General features: G+C 43.0%; 1 protein-coding gene across 4 annotated transcripts in view; it reads right to left on the minus strand.

The window, feature by feature from the left end:
- Positions 1-1733: 1733 nt before the first annotated feature.
- The window catches only part of LOC309444099 (SLAIN motif-containing protein-like), a 30350-nt gene continuing 14969 nt past the window's right edge, over positions 1734-17114 (minus strand). For 2 of the 4 annotated variants that reach the window (XM_082061653.1, XM_082061654.1), the window contains 6 exons: positions 14112-14261; positions 10742-10882; positions 5330-5647; positions 5000-5137; positions 4563-4881; positions 1734-2811 (listed from right to left, as the gene is read on the minus strand). In XM_082061653.1, the coding sequence (XP_081917779.1) occupies positions 2742-2811; positions 4563-4881; positions 5000-5137; positions 5330-5647; positions 10742-10882; positions 14112-14261 (1136 nt within the window). In that variant the 3' untranslated portion in view covers positions 1734-2741. The remainder of the gene's footprint in view (positions 2812-4562; positions 4882-4999; positions 5138-5329; positions 5648-10741; positions 10883-14111; positions 14262-17114) is intronic. The other 2 variants (XM_082061655.1, XM_082061656.1) reach the window with 2 other exon arrangements.

Raw genomic sequence — 17114 nt, forward strand, 5'->3', positions numbered from 1 at the left:
AACTTGCAGAAACTTGGAGTTCAGTTGATTGTTATCTTGGTTTGAGGCCAAGTTACATTCTAGCGCTACCTGCCAGGCCTCAGGATGATCTGGAATATAAAAATCTGAAGGAAAACCACTTTGTGTGAGAACAGCTTAGATTAACATCTAATTAGTGTGATAGCTCTTACAGAGCTGGGGTTTGTGTTTAATGTTTGTGATATATGGACGAAGAGCAAACAACCAGTTTGCCGTCAGTATTAATTTGTATTTTAAATGCCTGTGAATTCAGGCAGAAGCTCAACTCAGAATAAGGCCCTGGTTAACAGTTTTACTGCTTTTTAGCTTCTGGTCTGCCTAGAAATGTGTATCCAAATCTGTATCTCTGTAGCCATCCATTCTGCGATTCTTCACAGAAACAATATCATATGTCTAAGCTTTAACTAGACTATAAGCTTAAACCTACTTAAAGAGGTTACTTTTCCAGAAAGGTTTTCTTTACCTAGCATTAAGTATCTGTTAAGTAACTATTAAATGGCCCAGCAGCTGCCTTTGGGATGTAGACCACTTCAACAGCAAAAGGAGAGCTCTCAAACAGAAATCAAAGTGCTGTGCTGCTGGGTTTTATCTTTCTGTGCAGTGGGAAGGTAAGTAAGTTCATTGGGACCAGGTTCCAGCTTTTCTACCAGGCACAAGTATTAGAAAAGAACGTTTGCCATCAAACCTGCTGGGGATATCAGGGGATAGCAAGAAGGCTCTTTGTAAAACCAGTTGTCTCTGACACTCACATGTGGAAGGGAGATGTTTGCATCCTGAGAATGAGCAATAGCTCTACTTCAGTCTCCTCTGCCTCTTCTCTCAGCTGTAACATTGCTCAGAACCTTTGTGCTCTCCCACCAAGGTGGAACTGGCTCTGAGCTTTACAAAGCTGCTCTCAAGTAGAAGAGGGTTATTTCAACTTCAGGAAAATAATGGTACTTGACAGTGAAACATTATTCATTTGAATGAGCAAATGGAACAGGAGAAAGAAACCCTTTTCGGTTACTTGCTTACAGATGCATCTCAAGAGGTGAGTGGGTGACACAGGAACAGCAGTTTGATACCAACATTCTTCCCTTTCTTTTTCTTTCTAAAACAAACCTGATGCACAAAGTGACCTCTGCTGTAAAGCAGCCTGCAGGGCTGCCTGTTCGCAAGGGGTTTTTTTCCCTCTATTTTGTTCTGCTTCAGCTGCTTGTGGATGGTCACCTAGAAAAGACATGAACACAGAATCCCAGAGTGTCAGGGGTTGGAAGGGCCCTGGAAAGCTCACCCAGGTCAATCCCCCCATGGAGCAGGAACACCCAGATGAGGTTACACAGGAAGGTGTCCAGGCGGGTTGGAATGTCTGCACAGAAGGAGACTCCACAACCCCCCTGGGCAGCCTGGGCCAGGCTCTGCCACCCTCACCCCAAACAAGTTTCTTCTCCTCTTTCAGTGGAACCTCCTGTGTTCGAGTTTGCACCCATTGCCCCTTATCCTGTCACTGGTTGTCACCCAGAAGAGCCTGGCTCCATCCTCCTGACACTCAGCTGGTGCGAATTAAGCTCTCCTTCGCTAACACCCACCTCACTCATGAAATCCAAGATTTAAGGTAACTATCAAGACTGGGACCATAGACTTCCCCCATTTACCTATGGAGAGCCTTAAGAGTTGAAATGCAGAAGCAGTTGGTCGTGAAAAGCCTCATTCCCAGCACAAAAACCACTCAGACATCAGGCACATCAGCTGAATAAAGCAGATCTATTTCAGCACCATAACAGTTTTATTAAACTACGCTATCAAAATCACATTGATGGCAGGGAGAACGTTGCTATCAGTGCATATTTTCTGTACTAAGACTGTATTCATAGCACCCAGCACTTGCTGAGGAAAAAGGACACTGAGAATCCTTCACAGCCAAAGAGACAGTAGAAAACTCTTCTACAAAAACGAGGGCAGTTGGAAGAGAGTGAAGGGAAACATTTCAAGTCATATCAGTCAGGGGGGTTATTGGTTAAAAGTTCACTTTTAACCGGTGGTTGTTAGTTCTGTGTCTGAGATAGGAAGATGCTGATCAACAGTTTTCAAGTAGCATCACCTGTTCACAACCCCACACAAATATTGTGTACGGCTCCTTCACCCGGGGCCTGTGCTGCACACACCTGAACACGACAGCTCAAAGTGTACTACAGATATAAAAACCTGCTTCATCTTCTAGAACAAACAATAAAAAGTAGCAGAAATACATTCTATACAGACGTAAAAAAAAACCAAAACCAAAACCAGTTGAGTTTCAGACAAAGTACAACAGGTTGAATTTAAAAAGTCTTGTTTCTAACACCTATGTAACTATTTCTAGTCTCCCCAAGCCGCTGCTGTGCAATGCGCCGCAGCAACGGCTCAAAGCTGCTTTCTGGCACAAACAGGACGAGTGGCAAGTGTCCTCAGGAGCAGGACACCTGCCAAGTTCTTGTGTGACAAACCTTCCAAAGGGCTGCAAGAAGAGGTTTATGTGAAATAAGGCTCTTTTCAGTCTTCAAAGGAAGACTCGGATTTCAGCAACGTTTTGAACGGTGGAAACACAGCTGCTCCGCCAGGAAGAGGCTGGGCTCTCGGCAGAAGGTGAGGATAGGGACTATATACACCAGCCTGCACTGTGACGGGTCTCTCGTCATTTCCCAGTGAGGTTTTCTCGCCCAGCCAGCTGGGGTCAGTGTCACAGCGCTGTGTGTTTGGCAGTGTCAGTAACACCCGTCCTTCCAGGAGTCGTCATCCGGGGCCTGCGCGGTCTGCGCTGACTGCAGAACTCTGCTTGGAGAGACAAAAACAAGTCACGAACGGCAACGAGCAGCAGCGCCCAGTAAACTGTTGATGTGCACAGGAATGCTCAATAGAGGGTTTAGTTTACACTGGGCTTCTGCAACATCTGGTTTTTGGCACAGTGAACATCTGTCTGCTGCAGCTCCATGTCCCACGCACCAGGACAGACACCGCGGTTCAGAGAGATGAAGGGACTACAGTGACTATTAATGGCTCCTTAAACACTGCCACGTTGATCCTGCTCTGCTCAGTTATTAACACTGTTGTGGGCATTTCCCCCAAGAGAAATATTTTTACTTACAAATATGTCTAAACAGGTGAAAGATACTCAGGTTGGATGTAGAGTACTACTACAAATTAAGAGTTTAAAAATTCCCTTTTGAGGGTTTGGTTTTTTAATAAGTAGATACAGTTCAATTTATTGAAGGTTACAAAGGGGGCGATTGGACTGGATGAGCTTTTGAGGTCCCTTCCAATCCCTGACATTCTGGGGTTGTGTGTGACATTAAAAATCAACAAGTGCTTATGGCTTATTAGTCTGATACTGATTCAGCTTGACTTCCCTCTGTCATAAAAGTTTATGCTACAATTGTACTACAAATAGCTATTAAAAAAAAATCTCTTTTGACAATTTGGTAGTGGATTTACCAAACACAAAAGCACAGGAGATGCCATAGGACAATGGGATAAGAACACACTTTGCTAAAATGGCATAAAGCTGTCACAAAGCACGTCGTTGTTAGAAGCATTTTAGAGGCCTTACTTTTTAAAGACACTGAATATGTTTTAACTAAACAGCTGTTGCTTTAGACTATCCACAACCTTCAGCTATCCACTGCCTAAATGTTTAGGAAGCTAATAATAAAAGCTAAAAGCTAGAAATAAATGTCGAAAAAAAGAAGTCCAAAGACCCATTGCATCTTTCTGGATTAACACGTGGCCCCTAAATCCGTTCAGCCTTGTGCAAAAAGAACCAAAATGCTAAGTTTTTGAAATTATATAGGCCCTGCTTTCACTTTGTTGTATGAAAACACTACAATGATACAGAATCGTGATTAAGACAAGCCTTATTTTGTCCTACTTTTCAATCACTTCTAAAAGCCATTATGCCTTGGACAATACCCACCTAGAGTCCTACCTAAGGACTAAGGAATTAAAAACCACACCAGACTTATTTTACCAGCAGCGAAGTTACAGAGGCACCAAAGTAGATCACCTGAGAAGATTATTATATTAGTAGTAGAGTCTTTCCCCTTCCCAAAAATAGATGTATGCACCAAATAAATATGTGCCATAATGTTTGTTTTTTTAGAGAAATAAGTTTGAGCCTATGGCTCTTCATCTTCCTGGATAATTAGCTTTGTTTAAAAAAAAAAAAGCACTTTTTTAAACAGATGGAATACTGAACCATTGAATGGTTCAGTCACAGATTATATGGTAAAACGGGGCATCTCACCCAGAAGCTGATGAGTCCCAGCCTGTCAGCTCACACGTACGTTCACATAATTTAATTTTAGCAGTACTGAAATCAACTGCAACACCTTCCTTCTTGACTGGGGACCCATGAGTCTTCCAGTTAAGTCCTGCCCTTTCTTTAAGGGCTCCGCAACCACAACCCCACATCTCAATCAGTAGCTCTGACCCAACTCTACGCCCACGTCGCACTTGACAATCTGAGATGAACGTCACTTCATAAAAAAGCTCCTAATCTGCAGTCTGTGAGGCCGAAGTCTCACACTTACCTCTTGGATGGTGGTGTTGCCTTGCTCTTGGGCACCGAGGTTCCTCCGACAGACGTGCGCGCTTTAAGGGGCGAATTTTTTGCCACGGTGACCATGTTACTGCTCCTGGTAGTGCAACTGCTGCTGGAAGAGCCCGGACTAAGCAAAGCCGCCTGTGGTTTTCGAACTCCGCTGACAGCACTTGTGTAACCACAGGCTTTTACTGGCTGCCTGGGTGTTAAGAGAGAGTTTGTGCACGCCGCTGCTTTCATCGGTTGTCGCACTGTGAGGGGAGACTGCCCTGCAGTGGAGGAATACCTGAGCTTACTGGGAGCCAGACCTAGAAATGGAATGACAGAAGGAAGACTAATGCATTAACAGTATTTTAAGAACACTTCAGGGTACCGGTTAAACAGGCCAAAGGAAACCAACTGTGTGTACAGAGACACAGCGCTGACCTGCCGACCGCTGCTGAGTTCTTGGAATTCGACTGCTCGGCACCTGCAGATCTGACTCCAGGCTCCGACTGCTCCGGACAGACTCCAGCGTTCGAAGGCTCGTCCTGGCCAGGTTGGGCATGCTGTGGCGCATCTCCTCTGAAATCAAGAGCAAATTATCTTTTTTGCTGCTTCCAGAGATGCATAACGGTTTATACTATGCCTCGATAAACATATACACTTAAAAGCAGACAAGTGTGTCACTAATTCCAATAAACAACAGCCTTTTTGAAATGTATATGTCGAAATTATTTTCACAGACTCATCTCAAAAAGCACACAACTAGCTTACCTTCGCTGCTCGCATACTTGAGCCGGTCTTGCATCGGACTTTGCACCGACCTCCGCGGGGGACGGATCCGGGAAGTCGAGGACCTGCCGTAATCTGCACTGGAAGAAGGCGACTGGCACCGGGGGGAACTGAGCGGAGACGGCGAATATCTGTGAGCGCTGCGGTACGATAGGGAACAATCGTAATCGTCCTCGTCCTCGAGGCTGTACGTGTCGAACTCCTGGTCGCTGTAGGTGCCTCTTCGCAGGGAGTGCAGGGAGGCGCTGGAGCTGCGACGCGAGACCGAAGCGGAGCTGGAGGCGCAGTCCTGCCGGAGGCCTGGAGGGGAGGGAACGTGGCTCAAACTCACCGTGCTTTAAGATAGAAATTCCTTACCCAGTTGCAACACTAATTGACGAGCAATGATTTAACCAGTGGTTCATTTCACCTTGGAAGGAGAGTCAAGTTAATAACTCTACTGAAGACACTCGCAGCTTTACAGAATCTCTAAACTGGAGCAGTGTCACCCATATAAGTACTGTTTAATTAGAGAAAGAGTTAATATTCAAGTTGACCTGAATTACTCCTTATCTCACATCCACAAGCAGCTGTGTTTGTGGACTATATATTGCCATGCAGGCTGTGTTTTGTCAGCTAGGTACAGGAGTCTAATTGACAGTATGAGTGTTTTAGTTCCATTAATTATGCACTCACCAGCATTTCACATGTTAAAACAAAGATTTGAACTTCTGCTTCCAAGTGAAAAAACACCTGCTTTTAATTGACACCTACAGCATATCTGGTTGGTTTATTCACGGGTTCTCCCCCAAATGATGCCTTTAAATCTTCCTGCATAACCAAATACAAGCAACTTCTTGCCAAGAACTGATTTACCAAACCAGGTGAAGGGAGTTTAGTTTTTTTAAGTGGTCATAAAGCATAAGGAAATATTCAAGTTTATATAAAAAAATGCCCTTATTTGCTTTATTAACTTTATTACAACGTTTCCTCAGCTGCGCTCAGGTGTAATAAAGTGAGAAGAAGATACTAACATCTTTTGCTCTCTTTGGTGTCTCATTCCAATTTATAGATCGTACTATTTTTTTGATTTATAAAGGCACAGTAAGCAAATGTTCTCCAAAAGAAAAACAGAGAGCTTCATTCTCTATTTCCTGTAAATCAAATTAATGATTCATTTGCACAGACCAACAGAGCCAACCACATTTTCTCACCTGGATCTTCAATTAGGCCCCCATCCAAATCACACTGCAGTCAATAGAAAGTTTACTGAGGGTTTAATGGGAACTGGATCAGGGCCCTGAAATCCCCACACACTGGGACACAAACGTGTTTCATGCTTAAGTTAAATTTGCAGAGCTGTCTCTGAGCACTTTACCAGAGCAAAACTGATATTGTCACTTCAGCTCTTTCTGTTTTAGTGCTCCTGGTTTTACTCAACACAGCAGTGGAATACTACTTGCACTTTCTGCAAAATAAAGAATTTGTCAAGTGGAGCCCCCTACGACAGCTTCTAATCTGATTTCAGATTTCTACTCAGAAAAGCAAAAAATTTACAAGCAAAAAATGTTGCTGGGTTATTTTTTCAGCTGGTTCGGTTCCCCAAACCAATGCACGGTGCGATCACCCAGGTGCTCATGTTTGCTCCGGTGAGGGGCAGCAACCAGATGGGGCAACTAGGAGCTGCTGCTGTTTAAACTGCTGCTATTATGAAACTTCATCTGTACTTCAGAGACAATCTGGGCCTGAAGTATTTTAGAGTGGCAAGTGTAAAGTCGAGGCAGGAACAACCCCAGGTTCCAGTATAAGTTGGGGAACAACCTGTTGGAGAGCAGTGTAGGGGAAAGGGACCTGGGGGTCCTGGGGACAGCAGGATGACCATGAGCCAGCACTGGGCCCTTGTGGCCAGGAAGGCCAATGGTACCTGGGGTGGATTAGAAGGGGGTGGTCAGTAGGTCAGAGAGGTTCTCCTGCCCCTCTGCTCTGCCCTGGGGAGACCACACCTGGAATATTGTGTCCAGTTGTGGCCCCTCAGTTCCAGCAGGACAGGGAACTGCTGGAGAGTCCAGCGCAGCCACCAAGATGCTGAAGGGAGTGGAGCATCTCCCGTGTGAGGAAAGGCTGAGGGAGCTGGGGCTCTGGAGCTGGACAAGAGGAGACTGAGGGGGGACTCATTCATGGGGATCAATATGGAAAGGGGGAGTGTCATGTATTATGTTTCTATGTATTTTTTTTTTTTTAGAAATTAGTGGGATAATTACTAAAATAGCTGATGATTTATATTGGTTTTGTTAGGGAAAGGAGTATTTTATGAATTTCTTGAAAATGAGGTGTCTGTGTGAGAACGAGTAACTGGAGCAGAAAGACGATGCATCTTGCAGGAGTGTCACAAGTTATTGCTAGAAGAGAGAGTGGGAAGCAGCTGAAGCGTGTGGAGGCATCCCTTGAAATCTTAAAACCATCGTCATGATCATTTTATGCTCAAATCCTGGATTTTGCACTGAGGAAGGTGAAATATTATCAGTGTGAGGACAGCTGTTGGGAGCAGTGTAAATGATGGAGTGTGGCTGTAGCTGGTTTGCTGGTGACCAAGAGGGTTTTGCATCAATTTGAGCAGTTCACAGGGTGAAGTGGTGCCGGGCTGGTACTTGCAAAGAAGGTGATGGTGGAAAAAAATACCAGTTGTGTGCACAGAAGAACTCCCTTGCTGGAGCTTAGGACCCGTGAAGCCTGTTGATGTTGAATTTACAGAGTTGTGCTCGCTAAAGGCCACAGGAGCAGTTTGTCAGAGCCTGGTGACACAGATGGACTTGAGTACTGGACTTCATGTCTGCAGACGACAGCGAAACTTCTCCGTCAGGTTCTGGGACATTCATAGAATCACAGAACAGTTTGGGTTGAAGAAACCTTAAAATCTCCCCTCGTGCCACCCCTGCCATGACAGGGACATCTTCACCAGCTCAGGTTGCTCAGAGCCCCGTCCAGCCTGGCCTGGGATGTCTCCAGGGATGGGGCATTTACCACCTCATTCATCCCCCAGAATTTAGTCTCAAAGCATATCCCTTCTAGAAAGATATTCAATACCTCCACTATTTCAAAGGCTTGGAAGTTTTCTTCTTCTAGCACACTTAATTCTAAGAAATTATATTGTGGACAACTTCAGTAGTTTGAAACTTAAACTGAAGAACCTCATAGTCTTGTGAACAAGACCAAAAAGAGCTGGTGCTTTCAGAAATTCTGTCTCTGCTTTTTTATTGAGAGGTGATCACTTCGCACGCTTTTCCAGAAATTGCAGAGACGCGGGTCCTTAAGTTCATCATCGCAGAGCTTAGTTTCTTACCTGTGAATTCTATTTATGGTGCTTTGAATGACTTCAGCAGAATAATGTGTTAAATATGTTTTTGTAGCAATGCATTCATAGTAAATATGCATGTTAAGATTACTTCGATGGAAGTCTAATGTTAAAGTAAGGTACATATTATATACAGGGAATTTGTTGTATCTGTGGGCAGGTTCTGTTAATGACGACACTTCTTGTTTCTATTCCTGCCTCTCTGGTGCTATTGAGTAATCGAGATCTCTATACCCTCTACCTGAGGGTGTTTTGCTCCAAGTGACATGCAAGAATTAAAAACCATTTACCTTTTATATGTACACAATACTGTGTTTCATTTTGTTTCCTCACACAGAAGTTGTAAGTGAGGTGCTAAATAGCAAAGATGTTAAAATACAGGGTGCTTTTCTTTGTTGGGATTTTTTGACTTTAAAATTGCAAATGTGAGGTATGTAAGTAAAGTACTTGACTTGCTTTTCAGTCTGGCTCCTGTACTGTTTGACATGTCTTGAGAGAAATTTTCTACTTACAAAATAATTAATAGTTAAGAAGCTACTTTACACAAGATCAGTTGTAAATAATCCAATACTATAAGTTGATTAAATCTGCCTGTACATAAGGCTAATCCTCTGTGTTTATGCAGAACAATGCTAGGTGTATTAGAACTGTCAAAAATATAGGCTTTGGGAGAACTTATTTAACATTACAATAAAAAGGAAGACACTGTGTCAAAGGCATTTGACACAGTCTCCCACAGCATCCTTACAGCTAAACTGAGGGAGTGTGGTCTGGATGAGGTGGACTGCGAACTGGCTGAAGGGAAGAAGCCAGAGAGTCGTGGTCAGTGGGGCAGAGTCCGGTTGGAGGCCTGTATCCAGTGCAGTGCCTCAGGGGTCAGTGCTGGGATGAGTACTATTCAATATATTCATCAGTGATTTGGACGAGGGAACAGAGTGACTGTCAGCAAGTTTGCTGATGACACCAAGCTGGGAGCAGTGGTGACACTGGAAGCTGTGCTGCCATCAGAGACCTGGACAGGCTGGAGAGCTGGGCGGGGAAAAATTTAATGAAACATAACAAGGGCAAGTGTAGAGTCTTGAATGTGGGCAGGAACAACCCCAGGTTCCAGTATAAGTTGGGAAGTGACCTGTTGGATAGCAGCATAGCGGAAAGGGACCTGGGGGTCCTGGGGACAGCAGGGTGACCATGAGCCAGCACTGGGCCCTTGTGGCCAGGAAGGCCAATGGTACCTGGGGTGGATTAGAAGGGGGTGGTCAGTAGGTCAGAGAGGTTCTCCTGCCCCTCTGCTCTGCCCTGGGGAGACCACACCTGGAATCTTGTGTCCAGTTGTGGCCCCTCAGTTCCAGCAGGACAGGGAACTGCTGGAGAGAGTCCAGCGCAGCCACCAAGATGCTGAAGGGAGTGGAGCATCTCCCGTGTGAGGAAAGGCTGAGGGAGCTGGGGCTCTGGAGCTGGACAAGAGGACACTGAGGGGGGACTCATTCATGGGGATCAATATGGAAAGGGGGAGTGTCAGGAGGATGGAGCCAGGCTCTTCTGGGTGACAACCAGTGACAGGACAAGGGGCAATGGGTGCAAACTGGAATACAGGAGGTTCCACTTAAATATGAGAAGAAACTTGTTCCCGGTGAGGGTGTCAGAGCCTGGCCCAGGCTGCCCAGGGGGGTTGTGGAGTCTCCTTCTGTGCAGACATTCCAACCCGCCTGGACACCTTCCTGTGTAACCTCATCTGGGTGTTCCTGCTCCATGGGGGGATTGCACTGGATGAGCTTTCCAGGTCCCTTCCAACCCCTGACATTCTGGGATTCTGTAATTAAAGGGCACTTAAGTATTTAACAAAGTGGGCTTTTGGAGAATACTTTAAGTGTAATGTTACACAACTGCTAAGTTTAAGTGGCAGTTTGGGTCTGTAGATGTTTAAAGGAAGCCCCTGCAAATTACAAACATTTCAAGTGATCTACTAAATAATTTTGTAATTGGGGAGAGAAAAACAGTTGGAATCCACCTACATTCCTCTACAATTCTAAGACCGCAACACAAGGGAGATTGCTCTCACGTACTTTCTTCCTGAAGACGCGCCATAACCTGGACGTCCGTCAGGTCCTGCAGTTTATATCCCATGGAGATGGAGTCGTCCGAGGTGCTCAGCTCACTGTCCACCGACGACTGAGAGCTCAGTGCAGAATGCATGCTCAGATAACCTGCGGCAGGGAAGGACAGACAGACAGAAAAAGCATTGGTATCCCCGCACAAAACAAGAAAGAGTATTCCGCTAATAAAATCAGTGCAGTTGTGAAGCTGAGGTAGGGGTGCTACAAAAATAATTAAGAAGTTAGAAATTACTTGAGAACGCAATGCTCAGCATTTTCACCTGTGATCTTCAGGAGGCAGAGTGTGTGGGGAAAAAATTGTGGACTTCTGTCCAAAAGGTGGCAAAGGGATGTTTGGTAATTTTGAACATAGAAACATCCTATAAAAGATCAGTATTATTCCTGCCTATTTGGAGAAGGGGGCAACTACCGATCTAGATATTAAGCAGCAAAATTATTATTATGTATTAATATACAAAGTGCTTGCTAGGGCATTGGTGAGCAGTCATAGGAATAAAAGGACCCAAATGGCTTTCAGAGTGCAGTACCTCAAAAATCCATCATGCAATCTGCTTATGCAAAGTAGAGTTTATACTAGATTTCCTCCTCCTTACTCCTGGGGTTTATCCAGTTTTTTCCTCTCATCATAAACCAAACTCTCTTAAGGGGAAGAAGGTCATGAAAAACAAACTGGAGGGATCATCCCATACATCAGGCATTAGAGAAGAGTATTGAAGAATAATAATAAAAGTATCATCATAATCATGATTAAGTGCAAACTTTTACCTGTTAGCACTTTTTCTTAGGCGAGTCAGTACTTTCCATGGCACAAGAGCACCACTACTTGCCACTGAACTAGGGAGAACGAGCCGTGGAACTGGGGGGTTACACAGGGACTTGTCCTTCAGATGTGGGAGTAGCCCAGTGCACGGAAATTTTATAACTACCATATGGCTTCATGTATATCTATATCTATATATATATACACACACATATATTTTTTAGACACGTAACACCACGTAACTCACAGAGCTATTTTAGGAGAGGGTACATCATACCGTAAAGACAAGCTTGTGATTAGTACTATATAGATTTAGACCCACCAAAAGAAAAGAATATTAAAAGCCATGATCTGACAGAAGATCAGATATGCAAGAGCCTCAGAACAATTAACGTCACTTTCAACTAGAGTGGACTTAAGAAATACAAATCCTACTCAAGCAGGGAATCAAGATCATCACTTAAATGAAAAGCAACAAGTAGGCTGTAGCACACCAGCCGACAAATCAAGAATGCGAGTCAGCCTCCCAAAGTATCTATAGGATGTCATTTACCATTGACTTTACCTCAGCTCGCGCAGTTTTGATGGCTGTGTTCTAAGAAGTCTTAAAGGCCGTGCACCTACCAGATAATTCTCAACAACGATGCTAGAAACACAACATTGTCTGTTCTCAGCCACACATCTCTAAAACATTGCTGCGCAACCCTTGCAAACAACAGTTAATTCCCTTCAGGTAGGAAAAAGCAGCAGGTACCCAACGTTATTTCCTCAACCCGTTCTGAAGAGCAGTGCCTGACGACACCCAAACCACTGTTTCGTACCAGCGAGCCTCAAATTCTCCATTTGAAAAGGCAGCAAGTTATTCCGGTTTCAAGATGCTCGCATAACAGAGCAAGAAGGGCGACTCTAGCGCAAAGGGCGCGTCTGTGCACGTGTGTTACACAGATTCACACCCCAAGTCAAGACACTCCAGTATCAAGACCGAGCAGCTGCGTAATATAATCCAGTAACAGGAACAGATATTATAAGCAGTTGAAACCACAAGAGAGCAAGGAGCACAGGTTTCCTGCTGTAACCAGCACCTTCTTTAGTACTAAAAGCTGTATTTTAACGCAGCTGTATCTTGAACGCAGCTTTTTAAAAAGCCAAGTTCCCAATTCCATTGTGTGCGTTTAGTTTGGCTGCTGCACCTCAAATTGCAGGTTTACTTAGAAACAGTCAAGAAGGGAAAGAAAAACATTCTAGATTTGAGTCAATTTAAACTCCTCTTAGCACGTACACAAGTCCCAAGGGAAAAGCCACCAACCAGCTGAAGAGAACTCTCATCATTTTACCCGGACAAAGCCTGTTCTACACTTGGCTTTTTATCTGGTACCCTTGACAACTTCAGATTTGCAGAGCAAATGAAGAAGCCTATAAGTTGCACAGAGACTTTGGTTTTACACATTGGTAACAGTTTCTGTGCAAAAAGGTGCTTAGACTGCCAACCAACCTCATATTAAAACCAATAAATGGATTTAGGGATTTTTCCCTGTTGCAAAAATAATCAGTCCTACATGCATCCTTTTGGTTGCAAAACAGAGATAAGTGTTAATTTCTACGTATAGCAGGAAAGCAGTAGATCTCAAAAGCTACCTGCAGCTTTGACAACATCCACATGCAACCCTTTTTGATCTTAAAAAAAACAAAGGTTCATTTGATATCAAGTTTCAGGGCAGAAATGGTTAAACGTGCTTTATGTTTTCAAACATGCAGATTAGGATATAGCAATTTCCACCAAAAAAAAAAATAAAAAATCAAGGAACTGTTGATAATAAAGCCAAGAGGCCAAACATTTGTCCCAGGAGAGTGAGCATGAAATGCATCAAGGATAAACAAAGCTCCTGGAAGAGCCTACACGGGCTCCTCAGGCAGCAGTTGAATGCAAAGGCAGCCTTGAGGCTGAGCCATTTAGGAGAAGCCTCATTATTGTACCCACAAATACAAGCTTCTAATAAGAATCTTCTATAAGTTGCCTCCAAGGTAGGAAATCTTACTCCAAACACAATTAAGTCTGATGGAAAGCTTTTGTTACTTTGCGTTTCGCTGCCCACTCGGCCAGTTTAAAGGCTTCTCGTGGAGAATGTGCCTTTTCCCTCGAAGCACGAGGCTCCTTTCTGTTGCCTGTGTTAATACTTTCAAAAGAAACTTCACAAACTCTCAAGCCAGAAAACTGAATCCAAGTAACTTTATGAAGTTAACGCCTACATATGATAACACGATTCAAGAGCAATATTTCCTTTGCCCCAACAGGCGTTTTCTATTTTAAGTCACTTAAAATTAGTGCAACTTACATAGAAAGTTATAAAAGCAAACCCATGAAATAACTACAAGACATTTAGAATGCAAGGATGTTTTCTCCCACGTAACAAATGAGACCTGGGGCAGTAAGTGAGCAAATTAAAAGGAGAAAACCCCATCGGGAGATTCACGTCTCTTGGCAACTTTTCCTTGTGTCAATTAGTACTACTCCTTGCATTTTAAACACCACGGGTTTGTGCTGCTCTACACATGCCATACCTGAGCTGCCACAGGTTAGTAGTGCTTTGTTAGTCGATTTGAGATGCCCGGGAGAGTTTAGTGCATTGCTACAGGAGCCTGGCTCTGTATTCAAGTTATGTGCGCTGGGTGATGCCAATGGACTGCAATACAGGTTTTTCCATCTACTGGCTAGAAGGAAAAAAATACAAAGAAAAAGCCATAAAGGTTATTAAATTATTTTTAAAAGCGAAGAGCATAAGATAAAGGAACAGATCAAACAAGATTAACTATTGTGACAGATGTACTTCAAATCAGACATTGATGGTGGCAATTACAAGACGTAGGAAGCAAAGCAGCGCCCGTTCCCTTGCGCACTCTCCCCTTTAACTTGTTTTGTCACTTCTGAAGAATTCCAAGAATAACTACGGACAAACTTGGCTTTAAAGAAGCCATACATTTCTGAAAGGTTTCGGTGCTTGTCTTCTGTCCTGGTTTTGTTATAAACAAGTTTCTCTTTTAGTGAATTTGCCTGTCAGCTGAAGCTTCATATCAGCTGCATTTTCCTGGAGAACCAGATAGATGTTTTGGTAAACAGAGCAATGGAATGTGAGGTTATTGATAAGCATGGATGGACTTCTCGTGAGAGGGGCAACGAGAAACAGGTGACCAAGAAACTGACCAACGGAGTATAACATCCCATTCACGTGATACTTCATATAAAAGTGGGAGATCACGAGGATCTGGTCCCTTTTTCCCTTTTCCTTATGGCGACATTAGAAGAGGACCTTGCGAGTCGTCCCTGCGAACTGAGGCCAGTGACAGACTGAATCCAGCTCCGGTTGGCTGTAGAGTCCAGTCCAGGACCTCGGGTGCCGGCTCTGCAGTTGCTGGGACTTTCAAGATTGGTTTTGTATATTTTGTATTATTTTCTCTATTTTATCAGTAGCATTAGTAAAACATTTTTAATTTTTTCCAACTCTCTTCTCTCTGTCCTTCTTTCCCTCCCGATCGCCTGTGCTGAGTGGGAAGGGGGGAGAGGGAGGTGCTAAAAAGGGGGAAGGGGGAAGAGGAGGTTAACAATACATCTGCCAGGGTTTTATTGTCACCCCGCAATCATAAACCCTCGACATCTTCAACGATGACTGTTGTCCTAAATATCTGTCACGTCAACACCCCGTCTTCATTTGAAACAACTCCATTGAACTTCATGTTTACACGTTATTTTGAATACTCATAAAATGAGAGCAAATTAATATGAAAACCAACATTCTGAAATACTTATTCTGCACACAGACTCACATATGAGTTGGTGAAATGATCCAAAATAAGCCAGGCAGCAAAACTTATTGCATCCATGCTTAGTGATTTACTGAAAATAAGCAACTACTATGCTAAGGAAATGACTTGGTCTATGGTCTGTAGATATTCAGGGGGCTGCAGAATTGCCCACCAAACCCTAAACGTTGCAGGGAAAGGAGCTAAGAAAATAATGAAGATTCATTATATGAAGAGTTTTACTTTTTGTTTCTCCCACAAATATAAATCCGGACTATTTTTCATTAAAAAGGAGCGACAGAGTACAAATAAAGCCTGATACATTCCAGACACAAAGCAAAGAGTTAATCAAATGAATCTTCATTCAAATTTTTAAGTGCAGATGGTTTATAAAAATAAATGAAGTTTGTTCTCAAACTCATTCAGTTCTCTCGAATCAGGAATTTCAAGGCTAAATTCAAAATAAGCCTGATTACAAGTAGTGCAAGACATTGTAATTTACATTGTATACATTATATTGTATACATCTACATTGTATGTAAATTTAAAAATCACTGAGGTCAAACTACTGGTCAAACTGAAATCGAAATTATTGCATTCACATGGAAGACAAAACCAGCCAGACAACAACTTTTGTATCAAACTGGGGGTTATATTTTAGCAGTTGAGACCATCACTGAACTTCAAAACATTAATTCTCTCAGAAACTTCCCTTTTTCCAACCCTGCTGACCCCAACTTTTGTGTCTACGTGTCCATCAGTCAAACCAGACAGCTGAGGTTGCAACGTGTCCTGCTCGGCCATGCTTTTCAATTACAAGTTATTAGAAGAAAATAATGTTAATAAAACTAATCATCCTCCAGCTGCAACGTAAAGTTATGTGGTGTAGAAAGCTATAAAATATAGAAAATTATTATTTACTCACTTCAAACCCCTCAGTGTCTTGGTTATGAGAAGTTTAGCCTGGAACTCACATATTTTACATACAAACCCAGAGTACATTTGAAAACACAAAGGCAGGAGATCAACCAGATGGGCTCAGATGATGTACTACAGGTATGGCGAAATAGAGTAACCTCCTGGTTTTGTAAAGAAGTCAACTCTGCACCTATTCTAACGGCTCTTGGTCAGTGAAAAGCTAATATGGGATTGGTCCTTCTGCGCTCTGAAAAGAGAGAAGAAAAAACAACCCTACGGCCCCAGAATATTGACTATGCGACTAGTGAACAGAACCCTCTGGAGCATTTTTGTTTCAGGCAGATTAATTATGGGGTTTTCTCTCAGTGGTTCAATAACACAGCTGAACGTCACCATGAAATGCTTTGAGGGAATGATAAAGGTGGAAGAAAAACTAGGTTTCCAAAAGTGACAGCATTTCCTCAAGTTACAGGTTTTAATGTTTTGGTATTGTAAGTGTTTAGTATCAGAAAACTATTTTGCTGAGGTAATAATACTAATGGTAAGATTGGTACGAATAAGAAACAATCAGCAACACTAAGAGTTCTTACAGAGCAAAAAGCTGCCATAATAGTTTCATATGATTCTCTCCCCACAAGCACATTTTTTCCTCTACATATTTTTACCTTAAAATGTTTACACATCAAAATAGAGTCTGAAAACATTAAATGTATTTTAGCTTTTAGGCTCTGAACATATTAAAAAAAACCCAAAATAAGGTAGTCAATTTGGCAATTCATTTGAAATGACTGTATTTATGTCTTAAAAAAGAGTCAAAACATTGTAGTTCGGTTTGTTTCGTCTATTACT

This window comes from Streptopelia decaocto (assembly GCF_964273445.1).
Source record: "Streptopelia decaocto genome assembly, chromosome: 10".
In the NCBI taxonomy this organism is placed as follows: domain Eukaryota; kingdom Metazoa; phylum Chordata; class Aves; order Columbiformes; family Columbidae; genus Streptopelia; species Streptopelia decaocto.